General features: G+C 40.8%; 1 protein-coding gene across 18 annotated transcripts in view; it reads left to right on the plus strand.

The window, feature by feature from the left end:
- Positions 1-273: 273 nt before the first annotated feature.
- RBM33 (RNA binding motif protein 33) overlaps positions 274-18,823 on the plus strand; it is a 137,483-nt gene continuing 118,933 nt past the window's right edge. For 8 of the 18 annotated variants that reach the window (XM_063668035.1, XM_063668036.1, XM_063668037.1 and 5 more), the window contains exon 1: positions 17,422-17,611. In XM_063668035.1, the coding sequence (XP_063524105.1) occupies positions 17,437-17,611 (175 nt within the window). In that variant the 5' untranslated portion in view covers positions 17,422-17,436. Of the gene's footprint in view, positions 391-531; positions 985-3,403; positions 3,423-17,421; positions 17,612-18,823 lie in introns of those variants that run through there. The other 10 variants (XM_063668041.1, XM_063668043.1, XM_063668044.1 and 7 more) reach the window with 6 other exon arrangements.

Below are 18,823 nucleotides of genomic sequence, written 5' to 3' on the forward strand. Positions count from 1 at the left end.
GTATGAGGATTTCGTTTCTATTTCTCACTGCTCCAAAATGCAAACTCAGACATGAGTGCCGGGCGCTGTCAGTCCCGCTCACGTCTTGTTCTCAGGGCCGCAAGGCGCAGGGGCAGTGAGGGCCGAGAGCCCATCAGGGCCCGGCGCCGCCCGCTGCCCAGCCGGGCGCGGAGAAGGGGTCGCGGGTCCGGAGGGTCTCGGGTTGTAGGAAGTGAGGGCTCGCGGGCGCCGCACGAGTGCGCGTGCACGTTAGCCCGGCGCGGGCGGCACTCATCTCACCTCGCGGAAGCACCTGCCTGAGTTGTGCGCACCCTTTCCTGCCCTCAACACAAGCCGTCGGCGTTCACTATTGCAGCTCATTCAGACTCCACTCTCCAACCTACTGTCCAGGTACAGAAACGATACTTAAGGTCCCCCGGACCGTACGCTGGGCCTTGCCTCCCCGGCTCCTAACGGGAGACCGGCTGCCGTAAAGCTTCGCTTTGCCGACGGCTGCAAAGCGCCTTACGACTGAACCCGGAATCGACCTACGGCCAGCAGTCGTCCCCGCCCTGCTTCAAACATTTGGGTTTCAGGAGCCGTGCGGAGGTGATTGCCGCGGGTTTGCGTTGCACGCCCACCGCCCGAAACACGGAGGTGGCCTCAGGGCTGCTGCGGCCTCGGCGGGGGCAGGCCCCGGCGCCCGCTCGCCTCCCGGCCTCCATCATCCCAGGGTGCACCGCGGCGGGCGCGGGCCCGCGGCCATGTTGCGGTAGTTTGTTGTTTTCTTCCTGCGGAGGCGAAGGGGCAGCTGTGGACCGCGAAGCGCCCGGCTTCGCCTCTGCCTCCTGCAGCCCCCTCCCTTCCCTGTCCTCCGTCACCCGTACCCGGGCCCGGACCAGGCACGTCGGCCCACCAGCTGGCTTGGTGGGCGAGGCTGAAGGCCGGGCCCCGCGAGTGCCATGGCGGCCGCCCTGGGAGCGAGCGGAGGAGCAGGCGCCGGAGGTACGTGAGGCAGCCGGACTCTGGGGGCCAGGGCCGCGCCGCGCCGCGGTGGGCGGGGGTGTAGGCCGGGGGGCCTCCGCGCTTAGGAGAGGACGAGGCTCTCCGCGGCTCCGACTCTCTTTGTGTTCGGCCTATTCAGTTTTCTTCCTCGCCTTCCTTCGCTATTGTCATTCTCCCTTTCTCGCTCCTCCTCTGCGCTGTGCAGATCGTACTTACCCGTGAACTTCTGTGTGTCGTCTACTTTGCAAGGCTGCGTAAGTGTCAGGCCCATCGCTGGCCTTGGCGGGCATTAAGTGCCGAAGCCGGCCCGGTGTCCTATGGCTAGGAGAGCGCCCCCCCCACCCCCCGCGACATGTCACTTAGGGAGAGCGGGGCAGGTCGCTGTAGGGTGGGTGGTTAAGATTGTGAGGCCATCCTGACAGATTTAGATTGATTTCAAGCCCATTACAGAAACATAACGAAAAGATTCACCTGTGTGAAGGAATGTGCGACAGTAGGCCATTTTGGAAAGTGAGATTTCTTGAGAAAGTCTCAATAAATCCCTGTTTTAAATTAACTTATTTGTTGTCTAATAACCCTGTTAGTGTTTTATTTGCGTCTTGCAAAAGTGAAAACGTGACACAAAAGGCTTAGATATTGAGTCAGTTCCTTTGGATAGTTTTTCCTGTTTGCAAGCATAAACAATATTGATGAAACACCTATCTCTAAAAAATTGTAGGTAAACTACTTTCAGGTAAAATTACATATCACTGGGGGTTTTAAAAACATGTGGAGAGATACTTGAAAGTGACTTTTTAAATGATTATTTTGAAAACTTTGAAAAGATGGTAAAATATGGATAACAAAAGCATTTGGGATTAGTTCTTACCATTGAAACGTTGAAAAGCCGGTCTAGTGTATACTCGAGAAGTATTTTTTAGTAAATGCTAGCAGATGGTTACGTTGTAATCATCCTGTTAGGAATTTTGGCCCAACTGTCAAAACGTTTGCCTGACAAAATGGAAAAACAAAACTATAAAGACTAAGTGTAGGAAATCGCTTCTGGCAGTTTGGTTTGTTATATGCCACTTTTCTTTCAGTTTAAATACATGATGTTTGCGTGTTACATCTGAGACTAATTAAAATTTTAAAATATATAGTTGACCTATTTTTCTGGGGGTCAGAATTACTTGTTTTATAGCATTCCCAGTGTAACCTGGGAACTCTGGGGTGAACACTCTTTTCATTAGAAAGACTAAGGTGTTATTTGTATTTTTTCTCTTTTCTTTCAGTAGCGTACAGTGGAGTTTTCTAGAGGCTGAATAACGTGAAGACGTTATGCTGATGGCTAATGGAATATATGCTTGTGTATTCTTTTACGTTTCTCATTTTAAATTTCTAAAATAGTAATATCACTGAATGTAATCCAGATAAACAGGCATTTTTGGGTCTTCAATAATTTTGAGGTCAGAAGTTTTGAGAATTGCTATTTTAGAAGAATAAGTAGGCTTTATTCATGATGCTTTGGAGTTTTTCGTTCCATTTTGTCACAAGTGCCAGAGTTTCCTTTGCTCTTCAAACCAAACTCCTTGACAAGGTTTGTGAGTTCTGTATGACTTGGTCCCTGCCTACCCCACCAGCATGTTGTGTGATTGTTTCCTTTATCCTGGAAGTTCATCGCATGGACTGCTTCTGTACCCGCTCTTGCCAGGGCTGACTCCTGATCCAGTGGATCTCACGCTCTTAAGGGAGGCTTTCCTTGAGAATTCATTGTATCTGAGGAATGTCTGTCCCTTGCTCTTGTGCCTCTCTCGTCTTCATTCTCTAGCACCCTTGTTTTCTTCAGAATGTTTATCTTAATTTGTAATTTTCTTCAGTTTTTACTTGTTTGTTAAATCTGCCTCCCACAGTAGCATGTAAACCTCATGAGGACAAAAATGCTACCTGTTTTATCATGCATTCCACGTGTTCCTGGCACATAGCATGTGTTCAACAAACATTTGGTGAATGAATTCAAGGATGAAATGTTTTCTTTACGAATAGGAAATAATAATTGTATCTTAAGTTATGTTAGTCATTTCCACGTGATTTACCTGTGTAACTGATTAAATCATGTTAGCTTGGAGAAATATTTACATTGTTAATACCTCATTGAGCTATAGATAGCTTACAATAAGCTATAGATGGCTTATTTGGTAGCTCAGTTTAGCATATTGTCTAGCACAGTGGCTTTCAAACTTTTTAAAATGGCAGCCGCAGAAATGTGATTGACATTGTGATTTAGTACATACATAAAAGTTAAAAAAAATTTCATGAACAATACTGGTCCAATACTATGCCATGCACTCTAATGTTTTCTATTTCATTACAGTAAAATGCTGGTTGTGATCTAGATTAATTTCACATCCTACAAAATGAGTTCAAGATTGTCAGTTTGAAAATCACTGGTCTCCTGTATAGTAAGTGGTTAATATTTATTGAATAAAATAGATCTTGGCTGTCCATAATCTGGATAGCCAAAATGGGTACCACAAAGTGTCTATAGGAGTGTTTGCTTATTTTTTACTTTTTTTTTGAGACAGGGTCTTGCTGTGTTGCCCAGACTGGAGTGCAGTCGTATGATCATGGCTAATTGCAGCCTTGGCCTCCTGGGCTCAGTTGATTCTCCCACTTCAGCCTCCTTAGTATCTGGGACTGCAGGTGTGCACCACCACGCCTGGCTAATTTTTGTATTTTTTGTAGAGACAGGGTTTTGCCAAGGTGCCCAGGCAGGAACTCGGGCTCAAGTGATCTGCCCGCCTCAGCCTCTGAGAGTGCGAGGATTGCGTGAGCCACCATGCCTTGCCATGATACATTTCAAAGGAGTCATTTGGTATTGCAGCCAAGTAGTAAGGATAGAGAAATGGAATTGCTATCCTTACTAATAGCAGAGAGAATGACAACTGTTATTTATTGGAGACTGAAAACAAAAACATAAAGGCAAAAACATGGCATTTTGGGGAAGGAACAAATAGTTTAATGAGTTTCAAGATCTTCCAGTTCCGGTGCTTCCTTGTGAAATATAAAATAAAAAATCAGTGCACAAATCGTAAAAAGCCTCCAACCTAGTGAGTGCATTATCTCACTTAAGATTTACAACAGCATTCTTGGGCCTGAGCTAATCTGATTTTATAGGTGAGGTGAAAAAATGGGTGCTTGTAAGTTTTTTGTTTTCTAGTTAATTCTTAGAAATAAAAAGTTTTAATGGAAAATTTCAAACACACCCAGTAGTAGAATAATGAACCCACATACCCATCACCTAGCATCAACATTTTGGCAGTCTATTTTCATCCCCCCACCTCCACTTTTGTATATTTCAAACAAATCCTAGGCTGGTAACATTGTAGAGCAAGATACACTGCTGGGATGAGTTAAGACTTTAGATACTAAACCAGTTGCCTTAATTTACATTTGGTAGTAAACTAGCCCAGAAAAGTTCAGCCACCTAACTGTTAAGAAAGGGAAATAGACTCGAATTTAGGTTTTTTGACTTCTAGTTCAGTGTTCCTTCCACTGTGTCAGTATGTAGTAAGGCAGGAAAGTATGAAGCATGGTGCTTTCATTCGAAATTGTGAAAGTGAAACAAGTTTTAGTACTTCAACAGGTAAAATTTACCTGGTAGGAAATTTTTGGAGCATTTTAATCACTAATAGTGCTGATAAATGAGATGTTTTCATACTGATAATTATGTGTGTATAGCCATTTAATTCTTTTTTTTTTTTTCCTTCAAGAAAATCTTTCATGCTTAATTTCTTAGCTTCAATCAAGAGAGTTTGAGGAATGGGGAAAGAATAGCCTTTCTCATTTCAGCCATGAGTACTTTTAGCATTTCTTCTAGGGCAGGTGTATTAATGAAAAAGTCCCTTAGGTCATACCTGGGGATATAATTTTTGAATGGCAGTTTGAAATATTTCATCCTATTACCTTCTGGCTTCCATAGTTTCTGATGAGAAATTGACTGTTAATCTTACGGAGGATCCTTTGTACATGACATGTCACTTCTCTCTTGGTGTATTCAAGATTCTCTTTGTCTTTGGCTTTTGATGGTGTGATCATAATGTGTCTCTGTGTGGGTCTCCAGATTATCCTGCTTGGAGTGGTGAGCTTCTTGAATATGTAGGTTCATGTCTTTCACCAAATTTGGAAGCTTTTTATTTTTTTCTCCAATTCTTTTTCCTGCTACTTTGTTTTCTCCTTTTGGGACTCCCATAATGCATAGATTGGTACTTTTAATGATGTCCCCCTGTTTTTTAAGGCTCTGCTTATTTTTCCTCTGCTCCTTAGACTGGATAATTTCAATATTTTCCTGTTTCTTCACCTATAGCACCCTTGTTTTCTTCAGAATGTTTATCTCAATTTGTAATTTTTTTTTAGTTACTTACTTGTTTTTTAAATCTGCCTCCCACATAAGCCTGTAAGCCTCATGAGGACAAAAAATGCTGTCTGTTTTACAATGCATTCCAAATGTTCCTGGCACATAGCATGTGTTAAATATTTGGTGAATGAATTAAAGAATGACATATTTTCTGTATGAATCTGAAAAAATATCTATAATTGTATCCTAATTTATGTTAGTCAATTCCACACAATTTACCTGTGTAACTGATTAAATCATGTTAACTTGATTTTTTCAGTCCCTCAGTTTTGGGACTGAAAATTGGACATTTTAAATATTGTGATGTGGAAATTTTGGAAGTCAGAATGTCCCCCCTTTTCTGGGTTTGCTATTTCTTGTTGTGGGCTTCAGTTGTCTGGTTTTTTAATGACTTGCCAAATGAAAAGAGACTCTGTTCCTTGTCTCCGGTGGTCGCTGATGTCTCCGTTGTGTTGTCATTGCCCAGCCAGTGATCTGATGGAGATGTCCTCAAATGGCTGGAGCTGCAAATAAAACAAAACCAAAACCAAAAAACAAACAAAAACTCCTGTGCTTACGTTACTTCATTGCTCATCCAGGCCACCTATAACCCCAACCTTAGCCTCACCTTCTGCATATGCGTAGCTGAAAGATCAGCCAGAGGTATGAATCTAGGGTTTTTTCAAGTTGTTTTCTGAGCGTGTGCCCAGCCTTCAGCATGTGCATGGTCTTCCAGATATCCCAGTATACATGGGAGACCTCAACACTCTCATTCCTTCATATATTTTCCTCCTCAGCCTCTTCTTTCCCAGGCTTTTCAGTCTGTGTGTTGCTTACCCTGGCCGTCATCCCTTGCCCCAGGTGACCCTGGTTAGTGGATGTCTTTAAATGCTTTTGACAAGCACTTGCCTGGGGTGCTGCTCTAGCCCTGAGAGAGTTCTGAAGGGGTGGTCTCTGAGCTGATTCCTCAGAGAACCACCAGACAGGTCACAATGCACAATCACAGTTTTTTGAGGACAGGTTCTTATTGACCCCTTTAGCATCACTGCACCAGGAGCACTGACTGCCATCCCCAGTGCTGCCTCTGAGCTGTGAAATGCTTTCTCTGCGTCTGTTGTGATTATGTGTTCTTCCCCTGTTCTTTAATCTCTTAATGTAATGAATGTATTGATGGATTTCCAGTGCTGAACTAAGCGTGCATTCTGGGGTTCAAAATCTTGATCTGCACATTTTGTTCTTTTTAATATATTGTTGGATTTCATTTTAGGATTTATTTCTGATCATAAGGGAGACTGACTTTTTGTTCTCTTCCTTGGTATTTGTGTGTACATTTGTGCTATCCTTTTATTTATGATATGTTGGTTTTTAGAATGAGTTGTGAAATTTTCTGGGATGGTGTAAAAATCTGTTATTGACTGTGGAAGAACTCTTCTCCAGAGCCATTTGGGTCTGGTTCCCTTTAAAAAAGTTATCTTTTCAATTTCCTGTATTATTATTGATTTATTTAGTTTTATAAGATGAAAAGTCAATTACGATCATTTAAATTTTCCTAGAAAAATTATTCTTTATGTTCAGATTTACACATTGATATAGAGTTAAGCAATGCTGCAGCTTCTTTTTGTTGTTGTTGTTGTTGTTTTGTTTTGAGATGGAGTCTCTATCGCCCAGGCTGGAGTGTTGTGGTGTGATCTTGGCTCACTGCCACCTCTACCTCTTAGGTTCAAGCGATTCTTCTGCCTCAGCCTCTCGAGTAGCTGGGATTACAGGCACATGTTACCATACCCAGCTGATTTTTGTATTTTTAGTAGAGACGGGGTTTTGCCATGTTGGCCAGGCTGCTCTGGAACTCCTGACCTCAGGTGATCTGCCCGCCTCGGCCTCCGAAAGTGTCAGGATTACAGGCGTGAGCCACTGCGCCTGGCCGACAGCTTCTTAAGTGTGTGTGTTGAAGGTAAATTTTTTTGAGACTGAGACTCCTGAGTCTGAAGGAATTTTTAATTTTCACAACTTGATTGGTGGTTTGGTTGGGTCCAGAATTTTAGATTTGAGTTTATTTTTGTAAGATTTTTGGTGGTATTGCTGTGTTTTCTGGCATCCAGATCTGCTCTTGAGACGTTTGAGGACATTCTGATTCCTAATCATTTTTATGTGACCTTTTTTCATTCTAGAAGTTTTTAACAACATTTTCTCCTCTTTGTTTGACATTTCATCCCTTAAACTCAGCCATTTAGAAGACTTCATAGCTAGGCCAGGAGGTGGAGGTTGTAGTGAGCCGAGATCGCGCCACTGCACTCCAGCCTGGGCAACAGAGGGAAACTCTTTGTCTCACCAAACAAAAAAAAAAAAAAAAAAAAGGGTCTAGGTTCCTGGGAAAAGAAATGAGTGTCAGTTCCTGTAGATTTTAAGTCATGATGGGAACATCCAGTAGGCTGAGCTCAGCTCACTTGTCTCTTCTTGGCTACCCAAGTTTATAGAGCGAGCCTTTATAACTTCCATAATAGGAGGGGTCCTATCTCATATCAAGCAGTAAGTCTATTATGATTGATTTTTAAACCCTGAATGAAGAAAGTTCGTTGAAAGACAAACAAATGGCCAATGAACACTACACTTCATAAACAAAATAAAAAGTTCATTTTAGGGAGAACCTGTCCTGGGGCCCGTGTAACATAGTAGATTTTTAAAACAGTGACTACAAATTATTTCTAAAGCAACATGGTGTAGGAACTCTTTCTGAAAATTTGGCTTGGCTATTCAGAACTTAGTAGTTATGCTGTAAGGCTCATATGTTCACTTCAAAAGTTATTGGACATTACCTGATTTCTAGTTACTATTTAAATGAAGGATCTGGATTCCCTCATCCGTAAAGTAGGGAATTTTGACTATTAGTGATTTGGACGAGGAACATATTATACCTGAGTGTGATATTGAGGAAGAAGAAGGCTGAGAACCTTTGGAATACAAAGGTCAGCAAACTTTTTCTTTGACGGGTCAGATAGTAAATATTTTAGGCTTTGCAGGGCAAATGAGTTTTGTTGGAAGTGCTGAACTCTGCCGTTTACCTTGAAAGCAGCCATAGACAATGTATGCCTGAATTGGAATAGCTGTGTTCCATTAAAAGCTTATTTACGTAGACGGGTGGTAGCTAAATTTGGGCAGAAACAGGTGGCAGGCCCTACTTGGCCCACGGGCTTTGGTTTGCTGACCCTTAGATTAGATAATTGCTAGAACCCTATCACAAGCTAATAGTCTATGTGGTATCTTATCCAAGTCCAGGATTCTGGAAAAGAAGAAGAAATAGAATGGTAAGTAAAAGTTTGTGTTAACTGTAGATGTCTGATTGCTGCATGATAGAGAATTGTAGAAATCTAGTAGATATCTTCAGTCTTGAAGGCAAATTGATCCCCCTATTAAAATAGAATGTCTTGTACAATGTTTAGGCCTTAGAAGGAGATTTTCCAGGTAAGGAGGGCATTGACCTCTTTCGTTTTGCTTAATTAATATTTTACCCCTTGGCTTTCATGGATGTGCTGTTCTTCCTTTAAAGTTCTGGACTAATGTGGACACATTTTTTCTTCTTGGTCCTGTGTAATATGACTGCCATGAACTGGAACTTTAAAAAGTATCTGTATTCTAAAGGAAAACAGAAGGAAATGACTCAGAATATATTAAGAATACAAACAGGCTGTACAGGGTTCTTGTGTTAGGTTGCCCTGTAAGATTTTGAGTCATTATTTCACTTAGCGTAATGTCTTCAAGATTCATCCGTGTTGTAGCATGTGTCAGACCTCCTTTTTAAGGCTAAATAATATTCCATTATATATCTATACTTTTTTTTTTTTAAACCATATATCCTTCAATAGACACTTGAGTTGCTTCCACCTTTTGGTTATTGTAAATAATACTAATAGGAGCTTGAGTATATTAATACGTCTTCAAGTGCCTGCTTTCAGTTCTTTTGAGTGTATACCCAGAAATGGAATTGCCACGCCAGTCCTTGGATTTAGGGGCCAGTCTTAATCCAGAATGACTTCATTTTGACTAATTACATCTGCATAGATTCTGTTTCTAAGTAAGGCCACATTCTGAGGTTCTGGTGGACATGCCCTTTTGGGGGTTGCTGTGGTATGATAAAAAATGAATATTTTTTTCTGCCCTGGTTCCCTCGGCAGAACTTTGGAAACCCTTTGAATTTACTATCTTTTCTATGCTAATGAGATGGCTTATAGCGGGGGTGGGGGCCCTAGGTAGCTTTGGGGTGGGGGCTTGTCAGAAAAACTAACCCCGTGTTAAGAGGGTTAGAATGTTCAGGCTCAACCCCCCGCCTCCCTCGAGGGGAGAGGGGCTGGAGATTGGTTGTAATCACCATTAGTCAGTGATTTAATCGTCAGGTTTAGGGAGCTTCTGAGTTGATGAGCACCTCCTCGTGCTAGGAGGGTGGTGCACCCTGACCCTTCACACTGGCCCTTTGTACCTCTTCATCTGGCTCTTCATTTGTATCCTTTATAATAAACTGTAACAGTAAGTACAGTGTTTTCCTGAGTCCTGTGAATTGTTACAGTAATAGCAATGGGGGGAGGTGTGATAACCCCAGAATTTGTAGACTTCAGCCGGGGAGAAGTGTGAGTAGCCTGGGCACCTCATTGCAGTTGGCATCTGAAGTGGGGCAGCCTTGTGAAACTGAGCCCTTAACCTGTGGGGCCTGCCCGAACTCCAGATGATTAGTATTAGGATTGAATGGAATTGTTGGTATTGCAGTATGATTGTGCAATTTAGTGCAGTCAGCAAGTCAAACTTTTAAAAAATATTGCAAAAGATGGCTGAGTGAAGTGTAATAATACACATGCAGCATTTTAAAAACCAAATTCATTAACTTCTACCCCACCCTCAAACAAACCAGCACATATATCCATCAATCCACAACTAATCCAGATTCAAAATACTGATGTTTTCATTGACTTCTCCTTCCTTGTTCTATTCAGTTAGTCAACATGCCTTGGAATTTCTAAATTGACAGTTTCTGGTTCATGCATTTGTCTTATTCTCCCTTCTGTTTCTTCACTGTGATGCTAACCACATTTTTTTTCTTAATGGTTGGTTTGTAGTTATTTTGTTTTACCATTGTTTATGTTTTATCGATTAATCAGTTCTTGCTTCTTGCTACTAGATTACCCTTTCTAAACTGAGGTTGTGTTGCATATGAAGTATAGATTTCTTAACGTTGCTTTTCTAGTAATGCCCCAAATCTTTACCACCTTTTCTTTCTGACTACTTCTCTGTATGAGTGTGCTTTCAACTTACCTGAACTCCTTGCTGTGCTCTAGGCTTGTGGAACTCAGCCTCTGTGCTGTTATTTCCCTGGAATGCCCATCTACCTGACAAAAATGTAGTCATTCTCAGCCTTCATCTCAGTTATTACCTAGTGTGTCAAACCAAACTTGATTTTCCCCAGCCCTCATCACATTGTATATATTTTTTGGAATCTTTACTCAAATTTCAGTCATTCCATTAATTTAAATTCATTTGCTTTTTTGCTGATAAATTTACATAATATGAAATTTAATACTTCACTACAAATATTGTATATTGTCCTGTTTTAATAATTTTATTTGTCCACACATTGTATGTTCACATGTATGCACAGATAAACATTAGTGGTGATGTTCTCCTAGTTTTATAATTATTTTTATCAGAGAAATTTGGGATGATTTTAATATCTTTGTGCTTTTACGTATTGTAATAATATTTCATAATGATCATGTATTAGTTTAGTATAGATAATCAAGCTATTACTCTAATAAATGTGTTTTTTTAAAAGTTTAAGGGAGAATAAAGAAGACCATAAATCCATAATTAATTCTGTGTGAACAGATAACTACCATTTTAGCAGTTTGGCTTATATCCTGGGCACACGTGTACACATATGTTTTACATACACAGTGGCCATACCATATTGTATGATATTGGAGAATTTCCCCCCTTTATATTATTGGGGATATTTTTTCATGTCAGGAAACATAGTTTGACTTTAAAATTCTTATTGCTGCCTAATATGTATCTACATGACTGTACTTTTATTTGACCTCTCTGCTCTGGCTTTTTTTTGTTGGGCATTTGGTTTATTTCTACTTTTTCCTATTAATAAAACACTTCTTGATGAACATCCTTGTACATATTACCTTTGTTCACTAAATGATGAACAGTATTTCTCAAAATCTTGGGGGTCCCCGAGACTATGTCAGTGTCTCTGAAGTCAGACTATTTTCATAACGGTATTAAGGCTGTTTGCCTTTTTTTTACTGTGCTGACATTTGCATCAATGTTGCAAAAGTAATGGTGGGTACATTCTCTGGTGTTTTAACATGAATTAAGGCAGCGGCAATTATTTATTTTATTAAATCTTGATCCTAAAGTGCATTTAAAAAATCTTTGTGACAAGTAGGGAGCATATGCATAAAAGACCTCTGTTTCGTACTGAAGTGTAACAGCTGTCTTCAGGAAAAGTACCTGTCCAGCTGGCACGGTAGTGTGCACCTGTATTCTCAGCTACTTGGAGGCTGAGGCAGGAAGCTCACTTGAACCCAGGAGTTCAGTCCAGTCTGGGTAACATTGCAAGACCCCGTCTCTTAAAAAAAATAAAATAAAAAAAAGGTACTTGTTCAATTTAATTGTGAGCTGAGCTAGCTTTTCTTATTTCTTCTGTAGAACATCATTTTTACTTGAAAGGACAATTGACAGACTGTGGTTATTCAGATTTTAGTGCTTGGCAGATACATTCTTGAAAATGAAGTGAGCCTGTCACTTCAAGTAAAACAGTGGACGTTATTTGTTGCCAATGATAATAGGTAAGCTTTCAGACAAAAATGAGAATTTTGGAATACTTATATTTGATATTGTGAGGTTGAAAACTTCCCAGCACTTGAAGACTTTCCTGATGAGATTGGTGATGTTGTTAACCAGTGTGATTTTGTATATTGGATAATGAAATGTGTTAGCATTTGGAGTACTACATAAATCAGGGAACCAATATTTTCAAAATGACCACTGCATGGTGGCACAAAATCATGGTTAAAGATCCAATAACAGTGCAAGACACGCTTGGACTTTAACATAACGGGGTATGAAATATTCATTGCTGTGGCTTCAGATTCTGCATTGCAGCCAATCTTTAAGAAATGGCCACTTTTTGATTATTAGTGTAGTATCAAAGAACAATATCTAAAATTGTTTGAAAAGACAAAGTACTTCTTTTTACAACTACATATTTATTTGGAGTCACATTTCTTTCATGTATTTCAGTCAAAAAACATATCGAGCGAGACTGAATCTCAGGAAAAAAAAATATATATGTATATATATATCTCACAAGAGATTGAATGCAGAAGCAGATAGAAGAATTCAGCTGTTTTCTACAAAGTCAGACATTAAAGAGTTTTGGAAAACTAAAAAATGTTTGTTTTATAGACTTTTTGTCATTAAAATATGTTGCATTAACATGTAATACTGGTTTGTTTCTTAAGTTTGACTATTCTTTTTAAAATTATAGTCAGCCCAGTTTGTACTAGCTGACCCTTACCTCATTTCCCGTCTTCTTTACCCTCCTGCTCTAGTCTTTTCCAATAAAGGCCTTAAGTTACATACCATGTATTAGTTTATTGGGATTACTGTTTGTCTTTTCTTACTAGAATGTAACCTACAGAGGGTGAAGGTTTTTTTTTGTCTTGTATGTCAGTTGTCTATAACAGTGCCTGGCATATATTATGTGGTCAAGAAATAGTTGTCGAGTGAAGGATACAGGTTTCATGACTCTTCAGTTGTATTCATATTTTTTGCTTATCTTGCATTCTCTGATTTTGGGATGATTTCAACAGCCACTTTCCTTAGCTATTTTATGGTGTCTCTCCTTTGGGAAAATACTTTAATTATTTTTGATGATCCTGGCCTCTAATTTTGGCTTTTGTGGATTTAACTCTGAAATTTCCAGAAAGTGCTACGTAGCACAATGGCAGTTAAATTTCCTTCCGGAGTGCCTGCGCTAATGCACAGTGTGAGATGAACACAGGGATTCCTAACCCTAGCTGTCCATCAGAATTAGTGGGAGCTTTAAAAAGCAAAAAGAGCCCACTGAATCAAAAATCAGTGAGGAGGCCAAGGATTATATACTTGTTAACAAGGTTTCTAGGTGATTGTTATTAGCTAGCCTGGCAAAAAGATGTTCTGGTTTCAGCAGAATTAGATGCTCTTTTTTTTCGTTTTTTCTTATTTTGGTCTCACTGTTTTGTCCAGGCTGGAGTGCAGTGGCCATGCACAGGCATGAGCATGGCACACTACAGCTTCAAATTTCTGACCTCAAGCAATCCTCCCTTCTCAGGCTCCCAAGTAGCTAGGGCAACAGGCTCCAGCCACTGCACCCAGTGGATGCTCTAATTAATTAGCAATATCTGCCATGGATGATTGTGATTAAGTACTAATTCCTTCGCTGTGTCTTAATGAGAAAAAAGCCACAAGCTAAATTTTTAGCTTATAAAATATTGGGACTTTGCTTCTGTTTTCATAGATAGGTAATGCTCCTTGTTTTCATGAAGCATGACTTTTGATGTTTTTAAATTCGTTAAGAACTATTTTTTGGCCTAATATATATCAGGGACAGTGCATCCTGTACATTTAAAAATAATGTATATTTTGCACTTGTTGGTCCAAGTACCCTGTATTGTCTGTTAGGTCTAGTTGATTTATAGTATTTGACTCCTCTATATCGTTATTAATCTTTTACCTGGATTTCATATTTGTTGAGAGTGAGGTGTTGAATTCTCTAAGTATTAATGTAGAGCAGTCTCTTTCTCCCTTCATTTTTGTCAACATTTGCTACATCAATTTTGGTGGTCTGTTTCAGTGCATATATGTTTATAATTGTTATATCTTGATGAATTGACCCTTTGATCGGTATACAGTATTCTTTCTTTTTGAAACAATTTTGGATTTAAAAATATTTTATCTGATAGTAGTGTAACTTTGTCAGCTGCCTTTTGGTTACTATTTGCATGAAATATCTTTTTCCATCTTTTCACTTTCAATTTATTAGCGTCTTTGGGTCTAAAGTGAGTCTCTAATAGGCAGCATATAGTTGGATTTTTTTTTTTTTTGTTTTTTTGTTTTTTTTTTTTGAGACGGAGTCTCTCTCTGTCGCCCAGGCTGGAGTGCAGTGGCGTGATCTCGGCCCACTGCAACCTCTGCCTCCCGGATTCAAGTGATTCTTCTGCCTCAGTCTCCTGAGTAGCTGGGATAACAGGCGCTCGCCACCAAGCCCGGCTAATTTTTGTATTTTTAGTAGAGACGGGGTTTCACCATCTTGGTCAGGTTGGTCTCAAACTCCTGACTTCATGATCCACCCGCCTTGGCCTCCCAAAGTGCTGGGATTATAGGCGTGAGCCACCACGGCCGGCCGCTTGTTTGTTTTTAATTCTCTCTGCCAGTCTGTGATGTGACAGAAGGTAGTCAAGTGGGAAATGCCGGATGCCGGTCTTTCCAGTGGAACAACTGTTGACCTGTCAAGAACTGTTGGAAGCAACCGTTTTGGAACTTGAGAACCTAACATTGGTTTTCATCACTGATGGGCTGGTACAGAGGCTCCCTCTGTTATTTTCATCCCCCTCTGCTGAAGCAGTTTCTCCTTCAGCTTTGTTCATTTTTCCTTTTTATTGGATGCAGGCATTTAAGGAAATCTACCAGGTCACTGGTTGATTAGGGAGATAACAGAAGAGAGACTTAAGTGACCACACTTAAGGAATATAATAAATAGTAGTTTTAAAAAGCCATTAAACAAATGGACAGCAACCTTCATTGTGTAACAGCAGCAACTCTGGGGAAGGAGAATCTGGTTTCTAGAGTTACTACATTGCAATGTACAGAATATCAAGTTTTAAATAGTAAATAGTAAATAAAATACTACGTTGTATAGAAAGAAGCCTGAAAGTGTGGCCCATTCATAGGAGAAAAAGAAATAGAAACCACAAGGATACCTAGACATTGGATTTACTAGACAGATGCTTTAACCTTCTTAAATATGCTTAGCGTGCTTTAGGAAACTATGAACCAAAAAAACTAAAGGAAATCTGGAGAATGATATATGAAGAAGTAGATAATATTAATAAATAAATTATTAGAAGGAAACAACTTCTGGAACTCAGAAGAACAGTAGCTAAAGTAAACTCTTTAGAGGGGATCAGTAGCAGATTTGAGCAAGCAGAAGAATCAGCAAACTTGAAGGTCAGTTGAGATGATCCCGTTGGAAGAGCAGAATGACAAAACAATGCATAAAAATGAACAGAGTCTAAAGGACCTATGGGACACCATCAAGTGTACTTATATACACATATGAGACCCAAGAGAGCAAGAAATTGACAGAAAAAAAATTTGAGAAAATAATGGCTGAAAATTGCCAAATTCGTATACAAATATATAGCTAAAAGATAGGAATCTGTACATCCAAGTATACCACACACTGGATATATTAAAACAACAGAAATTTATTCACAGGTCAGGAAACCGGAAGTCCATATTAATGTACCAGCAGGGCCACACTCCCTGTGAAGCCTCTAGGGGAGAGTCGCCTCTTCCAGCTTTTGTTGGCTTCCTGCATTCTGTGGCTTATGGCAGCGTAACTCAAGTCTTTGGCTTCGCATGACCTTTCTCCTCTGTGTGTGTCTGTTTGTCCCCAAATCTCCCTCTCCTCATGTAGACATCAGTCGTCATTGAATTTAGTGCCCCTCTTTAATATCCAGTGTGATCTCATCCAAACTTGATTACATCTGTAAATAGCTTTTTCAGTTTTAGAGACAGGGGCTTGCTCTTTTGCCCAGGCTAGACTACAGTGAGTCAGTCATAGCTGACTACACCCTCTGCCTCCTGGGCTCAAGCAGTCCTCCCACTGCAACCTCGTGAATGGCTGAGACTACAGGTGTGCACCACCACACCCAGCTGAGTTTTAAAGTTTTTTGTAGAGGTAGGATCTGGATATATTGCCCAGGCTGGTCTTGAACTCCTGGCCTCAAGCGACTACCTTGGCCTCCCAAAGTGTTGGGATTACAGGCATGAGTCACTATGCTCGGCCTTGTTTCTAAATAAAATCACATTCACAGGTGGCAGAGGGAGGGGTAAGACTTCAGCATATATTTTTGGGGGATACAATTCAACCAGTTATAAGCAGTTCTGCTAGCAACAGATTCTTCCTGTTTTGTTCATCTGTGAATGTCTTTAGGAAAGATTATGTTGGTGAATTTGGGACTCTTTCTTTGAGCACTCTGAATAGGTCATCTTACTGCCTCTGTTTTGATGAGAATCAACTATTGCAGTTCCATTGTAGGTGATGAGTCGTTTTTGTCTTGGTGCCTTCAAGGTTTTTTCTGTGTCTTTCGCTTTGAAACATTTTGACTACGTTGTGTGTGTTTGCAAATCGTTGAGTTTATTATCATTTGAGTTTGTTGAGCCTTCTGGATGTATAGATAAATATTTTCCAGTACATTTTGGAAGTTGTCAACCATTATTTATTTTTTCCTACTCCTGTCTGTCCTCTCCTTCTGGTGCTCCCATTACATGTATATTGTTGTGCCTCCTGATGGCCCCACATTTCTTTGAGGCTGTGTTCAGTTTTCATTTTCTGATTTCTATTCTTTGGATTATGTCATCTCTGTTATCTGTTTTCAAGTTTACTAATTCTTCTGCTAGTTCACATCTACTACTGAGCCCCTCTAATGAACTCATTTTAGTTATTTTTCAATTTCAGAATTTCTATTTGGTTTTTAAAAATAATTTCTCTCTCTCTGTGTGTGTGTGTGTGTGTGTGTGTATGTTTTTTTTGGGGTTTTTTTTTTTTTTTTTTTTTTTTTTGAGACGGAGTCTCACTCTTGCCAGGCTGAATGCAGTGGTGCAATGTCTGCTCACTGCAATCTCTGCCTCCCCGGTTCAAGCCATTCTCCTGCCTCAGCCTCCCAAGTAGCCGGGATTACAGGCATGCATTACCACACCCACCTAATTTTTGTATTTTTAGTAGAGACAGGTTTCACCATGTTGGCCAGCATGGTCTCATGATTCCCCTGCCTTGGCCTCCTAAAGTGTTTTTTTTTTTTTTTTTCCCCAGACAGAGTCTTGCTCTGTGGCCCAGGCTGGAGTGCAGTGGTGTGGTCTCGGCTCCCTGCAACCTCTGCCTCCTGGATTCAAGCAGTTCTCTTGCCTCAGCCTCCCGAGTAGCTGGGATTACAGGTGTGTGCCATCACATCTGGCTAATTTGGCTAATTTTTGTATTTTTAGCAGAGATGGAGTTTCGCCATGTTGGCCAGGCTGGTCTCGAACTCCTGACCTCAAGTGATCCACCTGCCTTGGCCTCCCAAAGTGCTGGGATTACAGGTGTGAGCCACTGCGCCTGGCCTCTTTATTCATATTCGTTATTTGACCTGACACTGTCATCATATTTTCTTTTGGTTTTTTGATCATGGTTTCATTTAATTCTTCGAACATATTTATAGTGGCTACTTACAGATCTTTTTCTATGAAATCTGACACCTGGTCCTCTCACATGCAGTTTGTGTTGCCTGCTTTTTGTTGTCGTTGGATTATAGGTTATATACCTTCTTTTTTCTTCCGTATCTTGTAATTTTTTGTTGAAGTCTGGACATTTTAGATAATACGTTGTAGCAACTCTTGGTGCTGGTCTCCCAGTTCTCCCACCCCTGGGCTTATTGCTGTTATTTGCTTCTTCACTCCTTTGTTGACTGGCTGGGTTTTTAATGAAGTGTTTACTCCTCCCCTGAAGCTTCTGATGTTGCTCCGCAGCGACCACAGCCTTGGGCATGCCCAGGTACCCTGGGATGGTTGTCATGGCTTTGATTGTCTCTCTCTGAGCACACCTTCTGTAATGCTCTGGGGCATAAATTGCTTTATAAATTGAGCCCATCACATTCAGGCTCCTTTGAATGGATACTGTCCATGGTTGGTGTTTGAGATTTGTTCTGACCCAAGCAGAGGCCCTCCTCACCTGTCTGTGTCCCCATTTCTCACCAGCACGGCAGCTCATCTACATTCTGGCCATATTTCCAGCTGCTTTTACCACTCTCTTCCCAGTTAGCTCTCACCAGAGCTCTCCCTCACTGTTTTTGGGAGCACTCTTTGGCTTGAAGTCAAGTTTCTTTAGAGAGTTTTGGAGCACTCTTGTTCTAAATGTCTGCTTCCTCACTCCCCACCTCTCTGAGTCACAGCATTTGTGCTGTGACTGTGGACAGTGGTGGACCAGTCTCTGGGTGACACCCTTGCCTTAGGAGCTGAGTGCCTAGGAACTGGGGGAAAGCAGCAGCCCCAGGTCTCCTCAATTTGACTTTCTTGGTGTGGGACCCCCAGCCCTTGACCCAGGGCAGGGGTTCTCTGGGCCTAGCAGTGTCTGGCCCATTAATGGGACCTGAGTGGAAGAAAGGAGCCCAC

Source organism: Pongo pygmaeus, chromosome 6 (assembly GCF_028885625.2).
Source record: "Pongo pygmaeus isolate AG05252 chromosome 6, NHGRI_mPonPyg2-v2.0_pri, whole genome shotgun sequence".
In the NCBI taxonomy this organism is placed as follows: domain Eukaryota; kingdom Metazoa; phylum Chordata; class Mammalia; order Primates; family Hominidae; genus Pongo; species Pongo pygmaeus.